This window comes from Pseudopipra pipra, chromosome 9 (genome assembly GCF_036250125.1).
Source record: "Pseudopipra pipra isolate bDixPip1 chromosome 9, bDixPip1.hap1, whole genome shotgun sequence".
Lineage (NCBI taxonomy): Eukaryota > Metazoa > Chordata > Aves > Passeriformes > Pipridae > Pseudopipra > Pseudopipra pipra.
The window spans coordinates 23,380,105-23,407,274 of NC_087557.1; the positions used below are offsets into that span (position 1 = coordinate 23,380,105).

A 27,170-nucleotide genomic window follows, 5' to 3' on the forward strand; every position below is an offset into this window, starting at 1 on the left:
AAATAAATAAAAAGTCCATAAGAGAAGTTTGAAAAATCTATTTTATGAAGCTTTAAGATGCATTGGGTAGAATTACCTATGGTTACATTTCAATTTCAAAATAACAAAGTTATTTTGGGCAAGACACTGAAATGCCAAAAGATTTGATTATCATACAGGTGGAAGATAACATTTATGTAGCATTTTCTAACAAACTGTCCCATCAGAGGAATCCTCATATTTACACATTGCAAACATCAGCGAGATTTAAATGATGTCTTGCATTTTGTTTCTTGCTTTTTAAATATGGAGGACCCAGGAATATTATGCAACTGATACCAAAGCCATGGCCTTCACAGTGGTTATACAGTGTCTGTGCTCCACGGCCCAGCCTCTCCCTGCTATGGAAGCATTGGGAGCAGGGCAGGAGCCTGGATACACTGCCAGGATAGCGAGTCCCTGCACGGAGCTGCACAGCCAAGACACTTCCCGTTTAATTAACTGCTTCTCTGCATCAGTAAGTCCAGTATCCCTGAGATAGGAACCACTGCAGCTGGAGGGGTCAGGCTCTCCCATCGGTATGTACGTGATAAACTGACAGCTGTCTTGGTATCAGGTGTAAACTTTGCTAAGCCAAGGCTTGAATGTTTTCTGGCTTTAGAACCCACTTAGTGCTTACTGGCAGCAAGTCGTTTCAACAGCGGCTCGTCGTAAACCCAGCACTCTCCATCTTCGTGGAATAGCTGGGGAAAAAGGAATAACCACGTGTAAGCTTTTCACGACTCAAGTGCAAAGGAACAAGTGCTGTTGGAATAAAGCTCACCCGTGTTTCCCAGGAGGTCTCGCTCTCCTTCCTGGCCCTGGCCTCGGCTCTCTGCCGCTCCTCAAGCGCGTGCTTTGCAGCCGTGGCCGCGTCGATGTCTCGGATTTTTAAGTTGTAGGTTACATCCTTCCATAAGCTTAGAAAAGAAATTGGAATGGAGACTGCTTTATAGGGGCAGAGTGCTACAAGTTGTACAAGCATAGCAATGACTAAGAGCCAGTAATATTTGTTTGAGTCAAGGTAGGTCTCACTTTAGAGAAAGGGCAGAAAAGCCACCAATATATATTAAGTGCAACTGCGCTGTTTGCTGGAGTGAGGAGGGCAGGGTGGAGCTCTCTGGACCTCCCTGAACATTTGGTCTGGATAAGGATGTGACTGAGAACTCCAGGTCTCTTCCCCCTTAACTCTCCAGCCTGCCTGTACCTGGCTCTGCTGCAGCAAAGGCTCAGGGAGAGCAGAGCTGGCCCTGCACTGTCTGGAGTCAGTGCACCCTTAGTCTGTACTGCAAACTGGATCTAAAATAAAACCTTAATTTGCCCAGTTAACTGAAGTTCTTACCAGCGAGACTCAAAGTCGTCTTGGTCCTCCAATTTCCTTACCTTCTTCTTAATTGTAGGCATTTTCTTGGTATCTATAAAGACAGCATTCTCCTAGAGTGGGAGATGAAAAAAAGAAAAAAAAAAAAACTATTCAGGTCTTTATCTAGACTTTAAATTTATATATCCTCACACTCTAGTATACTGGTTGTCAGGAAAGACATGAAAAGCAGCAATTCTTTAGATTCTGTTTTCATATAAAAGTCAAGCTTCCTTAAGAATAAATGAACAAAGTAACTTCAGGGCTTTTATCCTGAATTCAGCATTCTTTTGGGCAGCCTCACAGGAGTTCCCAACTATTAATGTTTGTCAAAAAAAACCCCAAAACCCAAAAAAACCACCACCACAACAAAAAAACCCCAAAATGCAACAAGCCCCTCCCCCCAAAGCCTTTTAAAGCACCATAATCTGTTTCTGATGAAAAGGGAAAGAACAAAGAAATAAAGCTGTGTTACCCCTGTTGAGTATTTTGCATACATGACCCCATTCCATTCTCCTTCAATGGAGCAGAAGGGTTTCTTGTCATTTGGAGAACTAAAGAGAAACAAACAGTCATTTCTCTGCTGTATTACAGGAACTGAAAGATCCTAAAAGATCAGAACTTTATCCCAGTTGCTGTTCAGTCTGGTTTATAGCAGCCCTTAAAGTGTCCATCACCAGTACAAAAGAGATGAGGGTTCTGGAGCAGTTTGCCATGAATTAATTGGATAAACCTTAACAGGAAGCACTGATAAGGGTAAGTCAGGCCTTGCCCAAAGGCTGGATCTGCATTTGGAGTTAGGAAACTAGTCACAGGCCTTCCAAACAGAATTAGGGTGGTAAATTTAAGCTTAAAGATGTTTTGCAATCTCAGAGCTGCTTTCCCCAGACCACTGGGAAACCCAGACACCAGTTCTCACGTGGCATCTCTCAGTGTGCCAAAAGTGATTTAAAACCAAGTTATAAACCTCATTGTGTCAGCATCCACTTACTGACATCACAGCACATCTCCAAGTATGATGGGAATCTCCACTGAATTCTCTGCCCTGGGTGTGTGCACAGGGATTGACCAAAATCCACCAGACCACAGGTATCAATAAATGTCAAAGCCTGCAGCAGAGCTGTGACTGACACTGTGAACAGCAGCACTCCAAGGCTTGCTGCAGTATTGTATTTTTAGGAGAGGTAGTGATGAAGACATTTTTGATAACTCAGGAGAGAAAAGTTCTCTCTGGCAATCAGCTGAGGATGTTTCTGAGCAGGACAAGGCAGCACACAGGCCTGGGCAGGCTTCCTCTCACAAATTTGGCTGGAAAACAGCACCCATGACAGGTGATCATGAGGTAAGTTATTGTGTGTTGTTGTATTCAGTATTCTACACTCCTGACTGTCCTGGAAAAAAATCAGAATTTAAGGAGGAAAAAAAGTGATATGAAGAAACCTGCTTACAAAATTTCAGCTGTAACTCTGTGCTTCTTTCCTCCATAAAATGGTTTTGTGTGGAAGACGATGGAAGCGTTATAACCTGTCTTGGAGCAACTAATGCTGCACTCTCCACCAAGTTCTATCCATGGCACAGTGAGAATAGACCTGCAATTATAAGTGTATGTACACAGTTATAAGCTCTCAACTGATAAATATTAAGCATGAAATATCACAAGGCATTAAAAATGAAAACACCAAACAGAGCATTTACTTGCCTTCCATAGCCATTAGGAAAGGTCAAAATATAGTGTTCATCATGATCTAGGCATGTGACACATCCTAGTAGAGAAAAATAAAAATAGATTTCAAAACTATTAAGCAAAACCTCTACAAAACTTTTCATAATGATCTCCTGAAACATGTCATTACAAGCAGGTACCATGGAAAGGAAAGGTGAAGAGCTTTATTTTTCATGAATGCTTAGAATGCCCAGCTTCTGGAGAAGGCAGGGATGGCTGTATTTGTGGGAAAAATTGTGATTTCAGCACACAAGAGTGCGTGGAAGGAACCTCTGATTCCCAGACACATAAGCTCTAGTTGCATAAATTCAACCATTCCTTACATTTAATACGACTTTAAATAATTTATGTAAATTATTCTATGAAAAATTCTAGTTGCAGAATGTAAATCTCTTCTACTGTAAATTTACACACACATACCTTGCCCTATGTTATGAACCCCAATAGACATTCCTAGGAATTTTGACTTGGTCCATATGTGAGCATTGAACTGTATCCTCTTGCTAAAACACTCCGCGTAAAATGCTGAAACTGAAGGAAAAGGGATTAAAAACAGCAGCACAAGACATGGATGCTATTGTTTCCAAATCATTCATCAGGAAATATCTCCAAGTGCCTCATACTTATGTGGCAAGAGAGTCTGCAATTAGTTTTTCAGCAAAACAATTTATAGAGATAACTTTCAGCTTTTAAACCTGGAGAGAAAATGAAAATCTTGGATTTAAACCAAGAGCTGATTTTACTGGATCCACCTCTACTGGCAAAGTCACTGTCAACTTACTTGGAGGATGGTGAGAGACCTGCTCTGCCACAAAGGTTACGTTGCTTTTACTGACCCAAGGGACTGGTCCTTCCGAAACTGGCTCCTGTGGGACAGGACAGAGGATTTCCATCACTGACAGTGCTTACAAAACACTGGATGCTTCCAAGAGAAGTTGCTTCCATGTTTAAAAGCTTCTAAAAATGTATTGCAGTGATTTTAATGTATTTGTCAGTTTGCTGATGGGCAATAAGCCCTTAGTCCTGAAACTATGATGCTTTCTAAAGAACAGTGTTTCTATTCTCTTGTTTTTAAGTATAAATATATTTATTTGTCCTCAAATAAAACAGTTAAACTGACTCACGTATAAACCCAATTACAAAATAATATTTAAGTGGCAGAAAAAGTTTTCATTTTTGCTTCTGAGATAGTGTGATCTGCATATTAATAATGATCAGATTGTATGTACCACAAAACCATAAAGCAACATTCATTTCCTGTGGCAAAGAATGCAAAGTGTAATTCACGGTTAGAAGCAATGGAAGCACAAATACAACACTGCCTTTATGCCAGGAAATTGGAGTGCAAACATTCACCTCAGAAATTAGAAAGATTTGAGCAAATAAATTGGTGGGAAGCAAATTAAATGGAAAAAAATACATGGTTTACATCTGAACAATCACATATTTAATTAGATATACTACACTGAAGCTACATGAAGTATCTCACAACAGCACTTCCCACATCATCATTTACAACTTCCCAAGGTGAGAAAAGCCTAAATGAGGAGCCAAAAAAGAAAAACAACAACAAAAAACCCACCAGGCTGCGCTGATTCAAAAAATAAAATTAAAGAAAAAAAAATCAGAACTTTGGAAAGAAAGGAATTCGCAATCAGTGCTATGGAACAGCTCAGGAAAAAAGAATATTTTCAACATTTAAGTTTTGTTGATTTGCCACTTAAAACACAGCACAGGCCATTTCAGTGAGGAAGTTAACAAAGCTTTGGGATTTGCCCACGTGCATTCTAGGCACCACAAAACATACCACAAGGAACTAACCATGTCATCTTCACCTTCAGAGCCTGGCAACACCCAGTGACATCGGAAGATCTCGCCCAGAATGGGATTGTAAGGCTTTTTAGCAACTGACCCTTTTCTTCCTGCATGGAAAGCTGAGAGGTACCATTTAACCACCTGAACCATCCGCTCCTTTGGGTCCTTCTGGTCACTGATGCTACACAGGCCAAAGAGAGAGAAAAGAAGGACAGGCAAAATGAAACAGAAGCAGCTACCTTGGAAACAGGAAAGCTTTCTGGATGCTTGGCTGTTTCACAACCAGGAGTTTGCCTGCTTTGACCATTTTTCAAGTTTATATCAAAACCCAAGCAATATTCTTCAAAACCACCAACTTACTTCGACAGCCCACAGGGGCCATAAACAATATCAGAACCAGTTAATGCTTTACTTAAAAGTCAAATACCTGACAAACAAGTCTGGGTGTGCAAAGAAGTCAGCATACATTTCCAACAGGGACCTTCTTTCCAGAATAAAAGTTGGAAGAACAACCTGAGTGAAGAAAAACAAGTCTTACAGGTGAAGGTATTTGAACATCCTGCACACCAGCCAACTGTACTGACTGTAAATAGCAAACAGCCCCCACGGCTCTGTGTGCCCTAAGCTGATTGTGAGCTCAAGCTTAGCAATGAGTTCTGACATATGCAGGTCAGTTGGCATCTTCTACAGAACCCAAGATTTAAGAGGAACTGTTGTTTTACATGTATTCTAGTCCCACTTAGAGCACATCCTATGTGGTTGAGCTTATCAAAAGCTGTTCTTAATTACAGTCTCACTGATTATTTAATTTCATCTACATGTCCACTGTCAATTTTCAGTTACAGTCAGAATCTCATTCATGCAGTCACATCCTGTTATGTGTCTCTATCAAGATGAAGGTTAATCTCTTCCCTACTGCCTCCCAAATGCACGGCAGGTTCCATTCCTGTGGGGATCTGCTGCCTGCCTCACTGTTGATTGCTGTTGCTGACAAGGTCCGTGTTCATGATGCTTCTTGGCAGCTTGAGATCAGTAATTTTCAGCTATTCCAGGAATTCCCAAAACAGACACAATTTGGATCAACTCCTATTCAGAACTGCCAGAAACTTGCTGCAGTTTGCTTGTGAGCTGCTGGCTGTTTCCCCAGAAAAGTTTTATCTTTTTATCATCTACGGTGTGTTCCACACGGGACAGTTCAAGTCATCATCCCCTTAAGGAAACTAATGAGAGAACTGATCTCTCCCACCCTTTTTCAGCCAGGAATTGTTTAAATTTAACCAAGCTGCCTAGAAAGACCAGGACATTCAGAATGCTGTTCATTCAGCCTTCAGACAGACACTAGCATGAAAAATCTCATTCATGAAAAATCCAACCCTTTACTTGCCAGATCTACATGTAGCCTTTCAAAAGACAAAGGCAACTTATTTACTCATGAAGGTCCCAATTAAGCAAAGCATTTCACTATATGGTTGCTTCCCCCTTCTATTTATGCTTTATTGAATGTCACCATACTCTGGGATCTTGTAGATCTTTGTTCTAGGAAGCTAAAGGCAAGAGTAACATTACTACTGCACACAGAATTCCTCTTATCCCAGCTTCAGAGGCACTCCAAGAATTAGGTTCAAAGAGACACTGCCACTTTCCATAGCAAACTACTTTCCCAAACAGATTTTAACAGCTGGATATATTTATTCTGCATTTATTTCTCCCCCTCCAGTAAGAACTTGAATTGAAAAATACCACGCTAAAGACATCACAGCTTAACTAACTCTTAGAACAAATATGCAGTTAAATTGTTATATAACAATGAACTGATTTGGTTTACTCCCCCCCTCTCTTTCCCATGAACACCGAGCCAGTTTACCTTGGTTAGATCCATCCCCAATCTAACTTGTGACAGGAGATGCATGATAACACTCTTGTGTTCTTCCACCGACTCTCCTTCCCCATCATCCTCTCGGTCATCGGGAGGATCGAAGAGATCTAGAAAGAACAAATTGCTTTTGTTCCTCTCTAAACTTTCAAAGACAGCCTGTATTTAATTAGCACACATACAGCCGTCAAAAACTAAGGTTTTTAAATCCTACAATTCATCAATCTTCCATTAGCAAAGAAACTGTAGATAAATCATTTCCCTAAGTACCTTGTCACACATATATGATCATTCATATATTGACAGAGCTCACACACAGATGAACAGTCAGTGTCTCCTCACTGGAAGTTCACACAGGCCACTCACCAGTATCATTGGTGCCGTTGGACATGGAAGAATTGAGGGACTCTGTGGTGTCTGGACGTTTCATGCTGCTGCCTGTGCTGCTCCGAGTCAGGACTGCAGCAGGCCCTGAAGATCTAAGGGAGAGTAATACATTCTCACAATTCATAATTAACTAATTCAGACCAAATTATTATGATTTGAAATTCATAGACAAGGACTTTAGCGACAGACATTAATATATGTGCAGTGACAGACATTAATACGTGTGCTGCATGCTAATGCACAGAAACTGTAGCTGAAGGACTGGGAAAGCCTTCAGCCTCAGCTAACAACACCTGAAGGCAGAAAACAGCTGACTAATGCCTCTTTGAAATGTGTATCATCTCTTAAAATTAGTTTTCCAATTCATAGAAAAAGAAGAGTAAACAGAGATTTTTAAGGACAGGGCATCAAAAATGTCCTTTACTGAATGTGAGGGGGAACTGGCCATTTACCAAGGGCTGCACCAAACACACGTGAAATGCATCTGGTCTCAGATTACAGCTCTGAGCTGGTGGCTTCCCAAATTTGGTTTGTGTTAGAGTTTGTCAATATTTATACCTGATGGAATGGGAAGGAGCAGAGGAGGAAACTGCTTCCCTCACAGACATCTGTCTGTGGCTGAGGGAGGGGGTACTCTCACTGTTACACAAAGTGGCTTTTTTGCCTCCCTTTTATTTTTTTAAAGTCAGTCGGGGTTAATTGCTTATTTAGCTTCTACAAGCAGACAAGCCCTGCCCTTGTAGATAAAAACTGCTTTCAGCACACACTGCACACAGTCAGCTACTTACTCCAGACATCGCTTTGGGGAAGAACTGCTCTGGTAGAATTCATCAGCATCATAGAACTCATCCTCACTGCTTGAATAAGAAAAATCTGGGACTGTATTTGGAGACAAGTTGACATGGCTTGGAGAGGTGAGACTGCTGCTTGGTGCTGATTGCCCACTTCCTGTGGAGTATTAAAAATTACAAACTTAACACAAGTTCTTTCAAAATCCACCAGCTGGAACTTACAAATAGGATTGTTCAAATCAGTAATAACTGCTGTGAAGTCAGAAAAGGAACTTAAAAAATTAGAAGCAATAATTATCACATTCATACTGAGTTACACTTAACAGATAACAAAAGAAAGGTCACAAGGCAAATGAACAGCACAAAACACCAGTAAAGTTTAAAGACATTTAATTACTTGCCCGAATTACTGCAAGATTGCAATGCTGGAGACATGATGGGAAGCTGGTAATACTCATATGTATTGTGTGTACATGGCAGGGAGAAAGAGCAGGATAACTGATTTTAACACAACACTGCAATAGGTGTTGTTTAAAAGCAAGATGCAGGCCAACAAAAAGTTGTCTTGATAACTAATTACAGGCAGTACATATTCAGGGGTTGTTTTCTGTAGTTCAATAAGACAGTTACACAGAACTGTACCTGTACTATTTGGTGTCGGAGTCTGATTTCCAAGTGATGCTACTACAGGTCCCACTGGCAAAGACGAGGGTCGCTGCTCTGACTTGCACAGCTGAGCAGGTTCTAGGGGACAGTTTGATATGTTAAACCCAAAATTCAGGAGGAGATTCCACATTATTTCACCTCACCTCCAAAAATTAAATTCTTTTCTATAAAAGCCATTCAGACAGAAAAATATGTGTTTCCATCACTTTTATCTTGCTCCTGTTTTTATTAGAAAATGTGGCATTTAAAAAAAAAAAAGCAGTTATTTAGCTAAAATCATTTATATTTCTGAAAAGTATTGTTTCATTTATTCTAAAAGAGTGTTTTAGAAATGTAACTCAGAGCAAGCAAAAGACATCAGCTCATCCACAGAACCAGAGGCAGATCTACCTGATGGCCAAGGAAGCTCCGTGTCCCTCCCGCTCCTTCCCCTTCCTCTGCCCCACTGAGGTGACTGTGCAGCACTAAGTGTCTGTGTGACACAGAACCTGTCCCCTCTCTGTCTGGGTTGTAGTTACACCTGCTCTGCTCAGAAATGTTTGTCCTGGGGTTGTTCCTGCCCCCCCTTACCCGGAGGTATGACCGCTTGGGAAGGCATCGCGCTGATCCCCGACGGCTCCAAGGGACTGGGCTGATAAACTGCGTCCACGGGGTTGATGGTGCTCTGAGGCAACAGAAAGAAAAGCACTTTTTTTTTTCCCCCCCTCAATTAAAACAAATAAAACAAAGCACAAACAGCAAGAACATTGTGAGCACAAGAAATGCCCAAATGCAAGAATAGCGAATTCCTGAGAGAGAGAGCAAAACAAAAATTGACAGTTGAGGACATGAGAAATACTTTCAGAGCGGTAATATTTTGATTCTTCACACAGATTTGACACTAAATTGAGCTTGCTACAGATTTGAAGCATCCTATAAAGAATTCTTTTTCGAGTTCTAGCTTCTGGTATGCCTTCCAATGGCCATTAATAAATATTGCATGCAAAGAGTGGAAAGTTGGATGCAAATTATCTGGCAAAAATTAGGACAGGTAATCTGCATTTTTAAAACAATATTTTTCCCCCAAAATTAATTTGTCCAGACCACAGTAATTCAGCCCATAAATCAAAACAAGAATCATCAGCATGTTTACAGCCATGAAATGGCTTTGTTGCCAAAATTCTTCCCAAAGCAAGCTCAGAGTGTTCAGTGCAGCTCTGCAGAGGACATTTCAATTCATTTCTGAATGTGAGCACTTGGAAAATGAAGCACCAGGTCAACTCAACACTCAAAAGTCACTGACTTCAGTGTATGGTCTGGGGTTTTATTCAATGAACCCCTTGGAAATCTAAATTGTGGCATCTTTTAATCCATCATCTAAGCATTGTTTGTTATATATGTTTACACACAACCAGAACATCTGGGTTGTTAATTGCACAAAAGGAACATAAAACCCTTTTCCAAAAATCCTGCAGTTTAAAACCCTCCATCTATGTCAGAACTGTGAAAATCTCTGCCTCAGTTTGCTAGGAAATTTAGTCTGTATGTTTATCTCTATCCTCTTTTTCAAATCAATATTTAAAACAGAAGAGCATCTGCAACTGTTCTTCCCTCCTTTTAGTCTTCAATTTCTACTTGCACTCAAAGAGAGGGAAATGGGTTCATTTTAACCTTCCTCCTGCCTTTCCTACAAAAGGCAGACTTCATTCTTGCCTCCTTTCCTGGTTAACTCTAATTCTGAACTTCATCCTACATTTGGACAATGCTCCCAGACACATGGTGTGATTTTTGGGGCTGTCCTGTGCAGAGCCAGGAGTTGGGATTCGATGATCCTTGTGAGTCCCTTCCAACTCAGGATATTCTATGATTCTAAAAGTCAAGGACGAGTTTTATTATTTTTTTTATAGCACAGGATTTATTTAATTGAAAACAAACCTATTATTCCCTGTTTATCTCTACAAAAAGCTCCATTAAAAAAGGCATAAAAATAGCTTTCTACATTTTCACTGGTGTTACTAACCAATATACAAATAATCCTGTACATATACTGATACTCCATTGTATTCCAGCATAAAATCAACGTCACTTAAACATTACTTCACCTGCTTGTGGAATTATGCATGCAACAAAGGTCCCTGTCCCACAGAGTTCATAGTTTAAAACCACGATCACATCTTCAGAGTTAAGACTCAAAAATCAAGATTGTCCTATGATACACAGGATGCTATTGCTATCTCTGCCTCCCTTACTTTTTAGGGAAACTAATCCATATTATACAGAACACTGGTGTGACAAAGGAAAGAAAGAACCAAGTAACACTGATTTTGTGTGCAGGATTGTAACTTTATCCTTAACAATTCCCCGTACTGCAACATGAACTGGAATTTCTTGTTGGATATTTTGCGGGAAGCCTTCATGGGTTAGAAGCAGATGAAGGTAGACCTGAAAGTTTCCTACTCTGAGTTCAATAACACCTTAACAACCACACAGAAACAAGACTGTCATCTCACCACAGTGTCAAACATTGATCATGTTTCTGCCTAAGTTTAAAGTGAAATCCTGACCTTTAGCCCAAGCTCACATTGACCTCAACACCGTTGAAATTTTAGTCTTCACCATCACTGATGCATCAGTTAATATATTCTTACAGAAATATATTTTTTCTCCCCATAATACAACCCACAGATAATGATATTAGTGGCTAATCAAATTCAGACTATATTAAGTTGTAATATCTGTATGAAATTTCTGAGTTGCAGGTGACCTCTGCCTGTGGAAGAATCTACCTGCATAAGTTCTCTTTTCCAGGGCACATCACAGAACCTATGCCATTACACTAAGACCTGAATTTTGGGACTATCCACAGCGTAAGTAGGTAATCATCTTATTTACAATAAGCATGAAACCAAAATATGTATGTGCATCTTTACTTCAAAGTTCATACCAGAAAACCCTGCTAAAGCTGTTTGTAATGGAAAGACAAATAAAGCCTGGGAATTACTGTCAGCTGTAATGAAAACACACTGATTATTTTAGAGTTACGTTTTACTGAAACCAATCTCCTATTAAAAGTATCTGAAATGTACTCAAGTGACAAAAAGAGAATGAAGGAAATCACATGTGACCAAAATCAAAAATGACAGAAGTTCTATTGAAGAACAAACACTGCTTACACAGACAGAACACAACTCCGCATCAAAGGAGCAGCACTGTAGAAAACACAAACTACTTGAAGCACACGGAGAACACATCTATTTCCTACACAAAGATACTTCAGATGGAACACAAAACTATTTCTATCTCAGAAATTCCCTTTCATCTGTTCACATGGCAGATTTTTATCTAAGTGTTCAGCCACAACACTGCCATTTAAGACATTCCATATACAACTGACCACTCTACTTTCTAAAGACAAGGGTGTTAGCCAACCTCAGGAGCTAAGGACTCAACAGGAATTTTAACAAGACACTTGAAGCAGTAAATCAGAGAAAGGAAGAAGCATGTTGCAAAGTGAGTGGAAATTCAGGTCTCTGTTCACATGTTCTGCAGAATTAAAGGGAGATAGAGATTAGATTTAAACTTACTATAAGTCCATCTGCGTGCTTCTCCTCATTATTTTGGTCCTTAAGGAAAAAATGTTAAAAATATCAACATAACAATCTTGCATGACTTATCAGTTCTGTGTTAAGCGAGAACAGTGAGTTTCTCTCAGGAATGTTTACATTTTCAGCCATAAAATGTTCCTCATCATGTGATCGAGTAACTAAACTTCAAAGACACAATTCACATAGTCCCTGCACCTCTGAAGATCAGCATTTTCTGAGGGTCTGTCCACAGAAATACCCATTCTCCACTGCAGAGCACAATTATGCTTTACAACGTGGGTTCTTCCCAAATAGGTAAAAGGTCTCTCAAATATGGTCTGCAGCACCAATGAGTCCCTGAAACATGAAGTTCTGTTGCTGTGATTGGGACACAGATCAAGTTTTCAAAGCACTTCTTGCTTTAGAAAGGCAGATCTGCCCTTCTCAGTTAAAAGCTTTTAACTTTTGATTTTTGGCATCCACCAGATTTTAAAATATTAGATTACTTAAAATCCCCAATTTTGTTTTTTTTTTTTTTTTTTTTCCTAGAAGCATATGTGAAAGAGCAGGCAATGTATGGAAAACACCTGTCATCAGGGGAAATGACATAAGCAGCAGCCAAGTTAATGCCAATCTACAACCAGCATAGTTTTAACACTGTACCAGTAACAGGATAAATTTTACTGAACACTAAGCCAAGTCTCTTCCCTCCTGCTGCAAAGGTCATATTAGTAAGTGTATCAATCCATAACTTTGCCCAGTGTAAATCTTAAGACTTGTCTGCAGAGTATTTCCCTGGATTTCCAGTTGCTAGAGATAAGAGGAATAAGAGAAAAAAAAAAGCTGTAAGCAGTATTAAGAAATTTGGCACATACTTGTGTTTTGATACTTAATACATTATTTCTTAGCTTATATAGTTGGCTCTAGGCTGTTCAAATTCCATATCTGCTAGTTGACATCTCTTAAGGAAGGCTTCACATGATAAAAACGACACCATGGGCAAAGAGTTCCACTGGGTTGCAAATTTACAAACAAACAGGGAAGAATAACACTGGATTCAAAACAGGGGGTTTTTTCCAACACATAAAATTTCCATGTTGTGTTATCAATCTCTGAGACCTACAAAATAAACCACGAAGATGCTGCACTGGTACTGACACTTGCTACCCCATCTCAGTAATGCACCATCAGCAGTATGAAAATGGTAAGGAAGGCAGAGATGCCACAAAATTAGGCAGGCAAGGCTGCCAGAAACGATGGAGTGAAAAAGAGAAGGCACAGATGCCAAACTAAACATCTAAATTATAGAAGCTGCTTCATAAAACACATATATTTCTAAGACTGAGGTTTACCACATCACTGGCAGACCATTACATGTATTTTACAGCACACATCAGCAAAGCTGGACACCTCCAACTGCCATACACACAAAGGGGACAACACAGGGCAAATACTCCACCTGTCCACCCCACTTGGGTTATTTTGATTGCTTTTTGATAAGCAATGTATGTATTATAACATATTCCTAATTGGCTGGTATTTATATCATTACTTTGAAAATGTCATGAGTCACCTCAGTACCAGTGGCATGATCACGCACTTAGTTCATCAGTAAGTTTGATGAAAATTTAACTGTTCAAATCCTAAGGGAGGTTTGTTTTAAAGTCCATGAAACATATCAACTTAACACACAATTAAAAAGAAGAAACAAAACAAAACTCAAACCACAAAAAATCCAGCTTTGCCCCAATATACCAAAATCATCCAAACGATAAATGGCTGCATGTTTGGAACAGAGAAGTGTTCTGAGTATATAGAGAAGTGGTAACAATATCAAGGTACACAGACAACCATAAGGTAATTGTCAAATCTGTCTCCTAACGAGAAAGGCACTGTAGAAGTAAAAATGGGGTGCAGGGTGGTGTTAATATGATTTACTTTCACCAGTGTAAGTCAGCAGCCATACTTGCTTTATACTTTGGGGAAAAACCTGCAGAATCTTAAAAGGTTCAATACTGAAGAACAGAAAGCTATCAGTCAGACACAATAATTTGTACATACAGAAAGCATCATACACACACAGCTTGCAAAACTGTAAAAAACCCCAAACCAAACACCCCTGCAATATAAATTTTCTACAGCAGTAGGAAATCAGGATACCAACAGTGTTTTTAGATAAGGTGGGAGAGAATGACAACAGAATTGCCATATAGTCAACAAGTAGAGTAGCCTGAGAGAGAAAAGAAGAATGTGAAGAGATGAAGCAGAAAAAAGGTTATTAAAGTAGCTGGAAAATTTATAGAGGGTGTTTTTCACTATATGTGGATCAGCATCTTCCAATAAGCTGTGCATAAGCCACCCATTTAAACCACCTTCTCTTCAACAGCTCCACAAGAGCTTTAGACATGGTTTGGCAAAACCCCAAACAATAAACCCCACTCCTTATTGGATAAGCTCATCTATTTACACTGGTTAATATTTACTGGTGCTGAAAGGAGGACTTCAAGGTCTGCTTTAGTGTAATAGAAAGCAAGTGTTAGCACCTTTGGGGGACCCAAACTCCAGCTACCTTTATACTTACATTGCGGTTGGAGCAGTAAAGTACTGAACCTGATCTAAAATAACTACATCTGCCAGTCCCAGTTTTGTCCATTATCAGCAAACCACCTGAACAACTTCAAAATACACTTGGCATCAGTGCAAGACAAGCAGCCATATCTGTCTATCCCCTAATAAACTTAAACATAGCAGAAATAGGATTTGATATTCAACAGAAAAAAAGAAAGCTAACACAGCCACCTAACACAGCCACCTATTACCAGCTCTGATCAAGAACCTGACAAGCAGATTATAATTCTGCACTTTCACTTTTGCTATTTACATAGCAGAGCTTTTTAAAGAAAGAGTAAAATTTCATAGGAATTAAACCCTTGTGAAAGTAAGAACTATTAAATTAATTTATATAGTAATTCATGAAAAACGAGCAAGTAATTTGTTGCACACAGTTTCTCCAACAGCTACTTCAATGTAGCAGGTCACACACAGCTGTCTAAGAAAATTAGCATATTACAACTGACTCCATCAAATCCCTGAAGAACAACATATAGTCTATTGGATTCATTGTGCTAAAACACTTTTAAACATACTCAGTACTAAATAACAGCAAATTATGAAGTACTGACAAGGCTTTTCTTGCTGCCATTACAGTGAAGGATTTAAGTAGTATCACTGCATGTTAAATAAACGGTTCTAGTTCTAAATTCATGTGGCACAAAACTATTTCTGTGTGCCTACTACTTGTAAAATATTTTTGGTTTTGTACAAACCTGTTAACAAACATTTTCTTCAGAATTTTTAAATTACTAATATGAAATCTGAATTTCACAAAACAGGCACTGATCCTTTTAGTGAAAGATTCTAAATAATTCAATTTTCACTGTGCTCAAAATTTTGTAAAACATATCTGGCATCCTGAATGAAGACAAACAGCAGCACTGCTTTTGAAAGCTACAAAAAACAGTTGATCTAGACTACACGAGGAGCCCATGCTTATCTCTGGATAAATCAGAATGTGTTCTGATTAAATCAGCCTGAAATTCTGAAAGTACCATAAATTAATTTCTTTGCAAAATACCATCTCCCTTCATTTTGGTCACGAGATATAAATAATCAGCTCAGAATTAACATATCCTAGATACAGTATGCTAAACCTGCAAGGGCAGAACTTGACAAAAACAGTAAATCCAAATCTCACTAAATTTTAAAAACTAACAAAACATTTAGGTGAAAAGTGTTCAGTGCATTACCCATATTGCATTCTCAAATAATATAATCTTACTTCAAGAAGTTCCAACATCATCATGAACTTCAGACCTATGACAAACCTTTCCAAACCAGTTTAGATGGTTTACATTATGTTTTTTATTTGTTAGCCACATTCTTAAATGAAGCAGAAAGAAGAGTTTTCTTAAGTTTCTGTTCTGTCACCCTTATGTTTGTCTGAGTTCTTCTTTAGTTTAACAGCAAACTGCAAAAAAAAGTTTATCTGAGAGAACATGTCCCCAGCACAACTGCTACCACAAGCATTAACAGGACTGTCTGCTATGGAATTCAGTTTTTCAGAAAGTTCATTAAAATACTAGGATAAATCAACTTATACTGGGGGTTTTAAATATGTATTTATCTCCTGGATTATACAGAATGCACTTTTAGATTTCAATTGCTTTCAAACAGATTAATGCTGTATAATTAAAATTCAAAATAGTTTACAGTGTACTTACTTTAGCAATCTGTAGCAACACAATGCAGTGTTTTATTGATTCTACCATGCTCTAGGAAAACAAAAATAACAGGAAAAAAAACTTGTATTACTACCCCTTAACATTTTGTTATTGGTTATATAGAATATTAGCTGAAATACTGGGTGAGAACTAAATGGACACTCACTTCTGTAGAACCCTTCCCCTTTTTTTCCCCAGATACAAAACCACAGCAGCAGAAAACTGAAGTTTCCAAAGGTCACACACAGCCCAGGCTGTCAGGGTGAAATGGAAGTCAGCCCCAGACTTTCAGAGCCCTGCAGGCAGGTAAACTGTCCTGGGGAGAGAGGCTGAGAGAGCCGGGCTGGCTTAATCTGGAGAGGAAAAGGCCCAGGGAGACCTTATCCATGGACATCAGTATCTGACTGGGATGGCAGGTGAAAGGAAGACAGAACAAGACCCTTCTCAGTGGTGCCCAGTGACAGGACAACAGACAATGGCCACAAATAGAAATACAGGAAAATCACCTTAAACAGAAGGAAACATCTTTTTTTTTTCCTTTAGGGATGATCAAACACTAGAACAGGTTGTCCACAGAGGTTGTAAGAGCCTCCATCCTTGGAGCTACTCAAAACCCAACTAGATTTGGTCCTGGGCAACCAGCTGATGGTGCTCCATGCATAGGGTTGGACTAAGACCTTCAGAGGCCCCTTCCAACCTCAACTATTCATGATTCTAAAGTGCTGGACATAAATCTGAATACAGCACCAGAATCATGCTGCCTCTGCCACCACACTGTTGGACCTAACATGGGTTCCCACTTTTCTGTAAAAAAGCTTAAAAAACTTTTCCAAGAAAACAAGGTGAATTTCAGAATCTATATATAATAGTTATAAAAATTAAAGAAACTTACACTAGTTGTTTCTTTGAGACCTTCAATTTTCTGTAAAATAAAAATCAAAATAGTGTGGTTAAAGAAAGAATTTCCAGCATCTGGTTTGACCTAAATACTGTATAAACACAATATTTTAATCTTATATTGGGGGAGGGGAAAAAGCCCTTAACCAACATGTTAAAGAGTATTTCCATATATAGACAGAATTTTCGAGACAAGACAGAAGTCAAACTGATAATTAAAGCTTAAAGATGACAAGGCTAGGAATTTCTAAGCAGTGACATTATACACATTTACCCATTAAAGTCTACACTTCCTTTTTGCATAACATCAACAAAAATGAAATGCAGCATAAAGATTCTCTCTAAATTCAGTTTGTATCCTTATAAAGTATACTGCATGGTGGCATATTTAACAGTATTACATGACATGACCATCATTCAAGTCCAATAAACATATGCAGTTAAGCACAGTTTAAAACAAATCACAGAAAATAACAGTGCATACGTGTTCTTGCTCTTTCTAAGCCTCCAGTAAAAGTGCATCTGGAAATCTGCCTACTTAATTTTATCTAGAAACACTGGTTCATAAATATTTCCTGTGTGGAACTGCACTTCAGGCATGCAAAAGGCATCTGCATGCCACTCTACACATCAGTGTGACCTGTTTCAGGAGCAGATGCATCCTGTTGATGTCCTTGGCTCTGTCTGCAGAAGGCAAAATTATTAAATTGGACTCAGCACTGAACCTCTATTAATGCAATTCCAGGATCTCTTTGTTTTGATTAACACAAGTGTCTCATGTGATTTGAGTCACAAACTTCTTGATTCTTGAATAATCAAAGTGTGTAAAGGAATCTTTTCCCTCACTGGGCATTGTAAGCTGAATTCTACACCATAAGAGAGCAACATACTTCTAAAAACCTACAGGCATTAACAGTCCCAATCTGTGGATTAAAAAGAAAACAAATGCAGTGACATTCTCCCAGCCAATACCCGGGGGAAATTTTTCAGTTATGCTCTGTTCTCAATCTTCTCAGAAAATGCTGCACATTTTCCTCAGGATTAATTGACAAGAGGTGGCCAAACAGCACCCAGCCTCAGACTTCCCCACTGGAAAGACTAGACCATGCTGATCCAGGAAACTGCATATCAGGGATGCCACATCCAAAAGTTATATTCTATTTACTCCTGCTGCTAGCAGAGAACATGCCAACGGCTAAAAATCCCTTTGCTTTTGTTTTTCATGTCTCTACTATACTTCCAGTCGAAATTTTATGAACATATATTGAAAAAAAGCATTTTAAATATGACAGCAGTGAAGTTTTGAGCCTTTTAGCACCAAAATAGAATAGGCAAGGTACCCGAGCACACAGATCTTCTCAGATGAAAGATGATGCAGCTGAAGGAAATCATTCAGTCTCAAAGCTTTACAGCCAACTGTAGGAGTTTTGATCATTCTTTACCTATCTTTTCCCCAACATGTCATAGAGTATTTATACACCAAATAAACTGTGATCTCATTCCCTTCAGTGAAATCATCTTTGCTGAAAATATGAAAGTGATCTCAGGCCACATGATGCAATTTGTAATTTTCCAAACAAGACACTAAGACACACTATTCTTACACACAGGTACAGACAAAATTTGTCCATTATCACACAGAGGATCTGACATGGGAAAAACCTCAGGACAACCAGGTTTTCAAGGCCTTTCCACAAATTATACAACTGGTTTTTTAACACTGTGGAAATAAATTCTTTGTGAGTTGACCAAATTAAGTAGTAATAATACACACTGATCAAGTATTTTTCACATTTGTGCTCTATGACCACCTTGCAAGAACACAGCACATGGAACTGGAATATTGCGCATAAAATCATGAGAACAACGCAGGCAAGTCAGACAGACTCAGTCCCTGGGAAGAGCCTTCTATGAAGTACCAGCTCTATTCTTTAGGGCTAAGCAAAGGCTGATATGGAAGTTCCTGGATTTTCATGGCAAAGTGTTATTCTAGAATGGTGATGTAAGCAGGCACAAAATAAAGTTTGTAAATTCTGCTCGTGTGAGATGTTACACAAACACACTATAGATATGACATTGATGAGGGAAAAACAAGTGGATGATTACTGCAACAAAACCTCCATGCTTTCAAGAGTGGTTGGTTTGGAGGAAAAATTATGGGAATGCTTTTATCCCATCTCATCTCACCATTTGTACAGAACTACACTACTATGTACACACACTGCAACAACCCTTGTAAATTTATTCTTATTATCTTTTGTTTAAAGTTAAGTAATATTGATAATTTAGACAATACAAAATTGTAAGCAAAATCATAAGCAGGCAAAAAGAGTTATGTTGAAGATAAAACATTATCAATTAAAAAAATAATCAAACAGTACAATTTACTAATTTACAGTAACATTTATCACAATTTTCCCTCTTCAACATCCCTAGTCTTTGAAAACTGATGAAGATAAAATTTCAGTAAGACAGTTCCCCTCGTTTTAGGTAATGAATACACATATTTTCAAATGAAACATCAATTTCCTGCAGATTTACATTTGCAGAATGCAGCCACATGCCATATTTAATCTAATCAAACTGCAGGCTGCTGCTGCCAAAACTACTCCATCTATTTGCTGCTCATTGCACCTCCTTGACATCTGATTTTTTATGAAATCACTGAGAAGGCTAATTTTATCTCATTGAACATGATTTTTGCCTCATTCAACCATCATGTGACTAGAGAGGGATCAGCTCATCCAGCACAGAGAGGCAGCACAGGCACATAGGGGCAGCTGACTCACAGCTGAAATCTGTAAGGTGCAACCTAAATCTGTGTGCTCAGCCTTGGATTTACTTCACAAAAAGCACTTGTTTTGAACCAAACAGCTTAAGCAGGCTACACTTCCTTTCCAAATCCTGCTAAGTAATGTCAGCTTTATTCCAGCCTGCAAATATCCACCTCTTTGCTGTTCTCACGCTTTTGGGTGCTTTGCAGTTTCATTCTCCCCCGACATGTGTGGTCAAGATCACCACACAACCCCTGAACAGAAAAGCTCACCTGAATTCCCAGCAATAACATTGCAAACACTGTCAGAAAGCAAGGTCCTCTCTCCACCTTGAAACCAGTACCCTCAGCTCACACACCTTCCTTTCCTTCCTACACAATCCCATACATACACTGTACCCCACCAGCAGACTGAACAAAACTGGCAGCACTGCAAGTTGTGTATGATCCCACCATACACTGCTGGCTCTACTTCTGCCAGAAGTAGTAATACAGCACAGGGAATTCATGATAATCTATACTTCAAAATCCATCAAGTCTACATCTGCACTGCCTTCTTCCAATTCAAGAGATTACCAGTCTCAGAAGGAAGATACCCAAGAGATCTTGAGGCATCTCAGAACATCTATATCCGACACTATCATCTTTAAAAGACCAAATGTTCTGTAAGTAAACACTAGTTCATCCAGTGCTCTGTGCACTTGAAAAAACAATAGCTCAGGTTTGAAATCCCTGGCCATAAACAATTGCAGAACATCACTCAGCTACTTGGAAGCACTTAGCACTCAAATATCCAAATCTTGTTTCCTCAGAGGAAAGAACTATGGGTTGGATGGAAGTATCCTGCAGGTTACACTCGGTTTATGATCAGACAGATGAACCATACTTCCATAAACAAATAGGAAAACTGCTAAATACCGTATCAAAAAACCTCTTAGCTGCTTTAGTACAGGAAGAGACACGATCAAGAAAGTGCTTTGCCAAGTCTTTTTCATTTTTAATAGAGAATAAATGGAATCCATAGTAGTAGCAACCCTCATCAAGATTTAAAACCAGAGGAAGCTGACCCCTTCTAAATGAGCCTCCTGCTTTCTCTAATAAGTCAGCCTGTCTGTTCCACAGATACCTTGCAGAGATAAAGAAAGAAGTCAGCACAACATGCAGAAAGCCTCCAGGGATTAGGAGCACTGTCACAGGGAAAAAGAAAGTACTGACTGATCTGCAAAGTAGCATCTGGAGGGAGGTCAAAATTGAAGGACAAGTCTTTCCAGTAGAACACACCGAAGGAGAAATACAAAATCTTTAGATCTTACTCTCGTGGTCAGTTGTCCACAGATTAAACACACTGACAGAGAAGTACTTCAAAGTTATTTTAAAAGCCTGTACACATGAAAGAATTCCCTACTCTGTGATACTGAAATTGCAGCACTGGCTGAAAGAAAGCAACTCCTCGGTAATAAACCCTTCATAAGGAGTTGTGAAATCCCTCCTCCACACCACACAAATTAATATATGAAACCAGCAGGACACTTAGTGCCAAACCCACACCACCAAAGGTATGTGCCAGCCTTTGTTGAACAGTGCTTGAACTCAGGCCTACAAACCTGACTTTGAAATGAAACGGGGGGAGTGCAAAATAATACACAACACTTTAATGAATTACAACCTCATTAAAAAAGTAGTAGTCCCCACTAGTACATTCTTGGCATCCACACTTTAGGTGAATGAATTGTGGTACTCTCAGACTTCCATCATGTGCCACATTAGTCACAGACCTACACAGGAAGCACACTGACTATGGGAAATACATGATTCTTAGTATTTATACTTTTTTTTTCAGAACACCTTAGTAATTCCTACCAAAATTAAACACTCATCCTTGTTAAACATTTAAAAAAATAGCAAATTAAAGTTAAAATGCTTTCAACTGTTGGATAGCAAGCAGAGGAGTAATCATTTCTGCCAGACCGGAATATTTTTTGATATTGTGACACCCAGTATTACTAAAATGTCTGTTTTCAACCTATTCACAACACAAATGTTACCAGTTACTCAAACTGCTTTAACTGATTGTGACAACTCAATAATTTTGAACTGTACTTTATATTTTTATAGACTAGAGCAAATTGATGCACAAATCCATCTGATGAAGCAAAACAAGCAATATTTAAGACAAAATGTACTTGCTTTTCTCTGTTCATCATCTTTGCAGTTCTGGAGTTTTTCATCAAAGAGCTGAAAGAAAGAGATACTTGTGAAAATACTGGAAGTGTTATTTTTTCATATAAAAAACCACTGACATTTGAAAGCCAAAAGCATTTAATAAGTACTTAAGTCATAGAACCCTGGTATTATGATCCAAAGCAGTTTTGTTCTAATATTTCTTTACAGCATTTGTGATATAACAAATTTGTAACTAATTTTTCATATTACCCCATCCTGCAAGAGACCAAATCTCACAGTTGAGCCTGGCACGATTTTACCATGGTTTGAACAAAAAGGTGAGGTTAAGTAATAAAAGTGACACTCACCAAAACACCTCCAACTGCCTTTCTTCTATTTCAACAAAGACCTTTGGGGTGTATGAAGCATTTACCAAAAGAGCCTCAACCCTCATCTGATTCAAAGAGACCTCTGCCAATCTGAAAAGCACTTTTATTACGGTCAGGGAATGTAAAGGGGCAGGTGTTCTCCCCAGTGCACTCCCCTGAGCCAAGAAATACCATAGCTTTTTATACAGTTTGAAAGTAGCAAGTTTAAAATTATCTTTACACACACTCTTTTGCAGTCTGCCTTATCTAAATAGACATTTAATTTTACCTCCTATTCTTACCATTATAGAGTAGTTACATAAAGTTTTATCATTTCAAGCAGTTTTAGGTTCCCCACCCCTCTCTACATGCTAAAAAGCCTTCCCTGTTCTCTAAGCTATTTTATCTCAGTTGCCCACAGTTAGGGCAGAAACTTTTAAGCAATTTTACATTTTGCAAAGTCACACTTACATCACTAAATAGCTAAATTTTATTTCATTTTCTATTTCACATCAACCCTTCCAGGTACCTGATACATAGGTACATGATTCCAGTCATGTAAGATTTGGAAGCACACCTGAGATGCAGCTAAGCAAAGCAAAACAAATTCTTACTGAAAAGCTTTTATGTGCATTTAAGCTGAGCCAAAACAGTTAACAGTTGCCTCTGAGGTGCATACACAAGTAACCATGAAGTTGTTCAAGGAAGAGAAAAGATTAAGGGTAATGCTCCAAAGTTCATCACACCCACCCTTGCTCAGAGAAGAGGATGTAATTTTTAGGAAGTGAGCTGCAGTTTTTCACTGCCTGCCTCAAACCTACTCATGTGTGTTCCCTTTCCCTTGAGGGCTGATTTCTGCTTCTAAAAAAAGACTGTGATCTTGGTCTCTGTCCATCCTCAAATTGACTCTCCTTTCATTATTAATTAAATCCTATACCCCTCCCCCCAGATGGCCTGAAATAACAATTAGAAGGTGTAAACATTTAAATACCTTCTGTCACTGAAGTGTGCTCAACATCTCCAGAGTGGGAGACCAAGGCAGCTCCTGAGCAAGTCTCCTCAGGGCAGCTTTGAATTTTGTTTACATCTCTTTTCCCTGCCTTCATTTTTGGCCCTACCCTCCAACTGAGATTTTGCTGAATATCTCACATGCAATACTTGCACATTATATCAGGGGAAAAAAACAATCCAACCCAGCAGAACTGAAGCAAACTCAACAGCAATTTTAACCTGCTGAGTCATGGGAAAAAGTGTCCTAGGCGTTGTTTTTCTCAACAAGGTGTACTGAGAGGTACGACCTCATTGTTCCTCACGTTCCCATCTATTCTTAAAATAAAAAGTATAAAAGAACTGTGTTTGTACAACATTCCTACAGAATGTTTTCTCTCAAGGACAAGGCACAGATTATCTGTCACTACTACAACAAAGTCTGAAACTACCTGCAACTGTACTTTACACACTACTTGACAAATTTTTCTCTAGATTATAAAATGCTATGAGCAACACAATGATTTAATTACGTTTTCCAATTAAGCTTAACCCATCTTTGCAATTTCCATAAAGGTATATATCAAACAGAATCTTTCAGCCACTGTAAACCATTTTATATAAATCTCTTTGAGCTATTCTAATTTTTTAATTCCTTTTTTCAGCCCTTAACTCATAACTTTTAATTTTTACACCTACATTAAAAATGTCTTTATTTCAATACTAGTTAGAATTTATGTAACATACTAAGAAAGTGAAGAGGAAATAAAATTCTATCATCAGACTTCATATATATAAAAGGTGTGTTTTCTCCAATTCACAGGTCAGCCAGATGATCTCTCTGCATCCCACATTTACCAGAACATATGCCAAGCACAAAACATGACTGACTGTCTTTGTTGAGCTTCCTTTCAACCTGACCTTGAAACCACCCTGGCAAGCAGACCCCCAACACAGTAAATACACCAGTTTGTCACCATACCTTCAACTGGTCTATCAAGATCTGTAAATAAGCATCAGCCTCCGTAAGCTTCTTGTCAAAATCATGAACACTGGGAACAAATCCTGAATCCACACCCTGGAAATAAATAAATAAACAAAAATCAAATATTTAATTAGCATTTAGGAGGAGGAAAAACTTAACAACAATATGGTTTTGCCTGCCATCTGACTGAGAAAATGTTGCCTTGCCTCTCCTCCTGCCACGTGCAGACACAAGCAAACAGCTGAACAGATCCGGCTTCTATTTGCAGTAGCAGTAAATTGCTCCACATTTTCAATGGGGGTATAATCACCACATGCCAGAGTATTTCATTACTTATGATTGAACAAATCCTCTTAAATTACACTGATTAAAGTTTCTTTGTAAAATATATAGGAGAGTTCAAGTTTTTCTGAAGATTGTCTTATGATTCCTATACATTTTAGTTAGGAAAGCCCAAACCATACCCACTTTTCACACTTCAGACAGTATTGCTCAACTCACAGCTTTTAGCTAAGCACTGCTAAATCTCTTCTTAAACATGGACCCACCTTTGAGCCATAAAGTTCAAAGTTGTTAGTCCTGGCTGCCCTAGTTCCTTTACAGCTGTAATGATTTGCATCCTTATCACTGTATTTGGATTCCGAGATTCTGTTGCACATACACTGCCAAGGACAAAGTATCAGTGCCACAAGAATGATTACTGTTATATTTTCTTGCTTGGAAATTTTTTTCTCCCAATAACATTAAACTCAGAGCACACTTCTGCATATAATCCCTACCTTTAAATTGATACACCGTATACTTAAAGACCCAAACAAATTCCCACTGGGTTACCACATCTTTAATTAGAGGAAAGAAAAGAGAGGATTCTCGAAATGGATTACTTCTGCTTTCATGCACATATACTAAGTAAACACACTAAAGGTTTATTTATATAATACCTTTAATGCAAATGGAACTGCAAAACAAATACTGAAGCACACCCAGCTTGAAAAAAATTGTACACTGTAAGATAAACATATACAGGAGGAAAAAAAATCCATGAAGGATAAAGAAGCAAACACTAGTTATAACAGAAACATCACAGCAGTGACAATTTTCCTACTAGCCTAAATCCTTGCACAGTACTCACACTGATCTCAAACGTGACAACTTCCATTCAAACTCTTATGAAACATGAACTGTGCTGCTTTGACTGCTGAGAACATCAGGAGTCTGAACATGTAAAGATCAGCCAGTGGGGAAAAAATATTTCGTGTGCGGATGATGGGCAATCTGTATTTTTAAAATTCCATATTAGCACAGCGTTTTGTTTGGCATTGTTTGCTCTGTCAGAACAGACAGTTTCTTTAATTTTTGTATGATATCAGGCCATCATATTAAGGGCTTTATTTATGGCTCTCTAGAGGTGCCAGCACTCGTGTGCAGTAGAGGAGTTATTTGCTCTTCCTCCATCCAGCTGTGTGCATGGTATCACACACAGCCTAAAACATAAACCAACTGGAAAACACATTCTTTACTCACTGGCCAAATCTTAAACTGTGCTGCAGACTAATACCCAGACCTTGACAACAGCTCTACATGAGTAAATCGATCCATTTTGTTTGTAAACCAGCATGAAGAAAATACACTTAACCCCATATAATACAGTCCACACAGAACAAATTTAGGAACAGTGTTTTGAAACAAGGAAGAGGGAGGAGAAGAGAGGAAAAGAAAGCAACTGTTTTGTTAATGACTAGAAATTAAGAAAAACCAGAAAGCACTCAGTATAACGAGTTGCCAAAAAAAGTTCTAATAGGCAGAAGGGAAAGTCCTCTCAACCAAGCAACTTTTGACACTCTCTCAAACTAGTCAAGTTTAAATTACACTGAAACTACATGAATATGAAATTAGTCTTCTATTTTCTTGCTGAAAATGGAATTGTCTGTACAGCCAACCCCACCAGTTCAGCAAATGGTCTTAACAAGCTCAGTTAAAAATTCGGGAGGTCAGGTTTCACATACCAAACCCACACGAACTATATAGAAAATTTCTGCTGAAGATACTATACACAGAAACATAGTTTATGGTGCATGTTACCTGGATGCTGCATCGAAATGCTGATTTTTATTTCAGTGATCACTCTTTGACTACTGATATGTAACTATCTGGTATTTTTAGTGGTGGTTTAAAGATAAAACGCCATTCTTAAATTTCAGGCTCTTAGCAATATGGGAAAAGCTGATCAAAACATTCAGTGTTACAACTGAGCACACATCCACATCAAGCAGAGTGAAAACTGTAACCTAAAAAGTTCTATTAGAAAGTTAAAACTGCACTCAACATAAAGAGAAAGCCATAAAATCAAGTATAGTGTCAAGCTGACAGAGGAGAGAGATGAAACATGAAAATAATTCTGAAAAGCAGCAAAGATACTTAAAGCTGTAGCACTTCACTAGTTTACTCTTGGTTTGTTTAGATGAAATTTGATAACCTAGTGAGCACATTCATTAGTCTTTGTTATATGAGATTAGGTTAA

At 38.6% G+C, this 27,170-nt stretch overlaps 1 protein-coding gene across 6 annotated transcripts in view; it reads right to left on the reverse strand.

Moving 5' to 3' along the window:
• Positions 1-23: 23 nt before the first annotated feature.
• Positions 24-27,170, reverse strand: part of OSBPL9 (oxysterol binding protein like 9) — a 59,557-nt gene continuing 32,410 nt past the window's right edge. For 3 of the 6 annotated variants that reach the window (XM_064665249.1, XM_064665247.1, XM_064665250.1), the window contains 20 exons: positions 24,647-24,742; positions 22,334-22,381; positions 17,369-17,398; positions 16,477-16,527; positions 12,197-12,235; positions 9,204-9,297; positions 8,610-8,711; positions 7,965-8,124; positions 7,156-7,268; positions 6,781-6,899; positions 5,344-5,429; positions 4,923-5,097; positions 3,883-3,967; positions 3,522-3,632; positions 3,078-3,141; positions 2,827-2,967; positions 1,854-1,932; positions 1,361-1,452; positions 803-938; positions 24-722 (listed from right to left, as the gene is read on the reverse strand). In XM_064665249.1, the coding sequence (XP_064521319.1) occupies positions 648-722; positions 803-938; positions 1,361-1,452; positions 1,854-1,932; positions 2,827-2,967; positions 3,078-3,141; positions 3,522-3,632; positions 3,883-3,967; positions 4,923-5,097; positions 5,344-5,429; positions 6,781-6,899; positions 7,156-7,268; positions 7,965-8,124; positions 8,610-8,711; positions 9,204-9,297; positions 12,197-12,235; positions 16,477-16,527; positions 17,369-17,398; positions 22,334-22,381; positions 24,647-24,742 (1,896 nt within the window). In that variant the 3' untranslated portion in view covers positions 24-647. The remainder of the gene's footprint in view (positions 723-802; positions 939-1,360; positions 1,453-1,853; positions 1,933-2,826; positions 2,968-3,077; positions 3,142-3,521; positions 3,633-3,882; positions 3,968-4,922; positions 5,098-5,343; positions 5,430-6,780; positions 6,900-7,155; positions 7,269-7,964; positions 8,125-8,609; positions 8,712-9,203; positions 9,298-12,196; positions 12,236-16,476; positions 16,528-17,368; positions 17,399-22,333; positions 22,382-24,646; positions 24,743-27,170) is intronic. The other 3 variants (XM_064665246.1, XM_064665248.1, XR_010432829.1) reach the window with 2 other exon arrangements.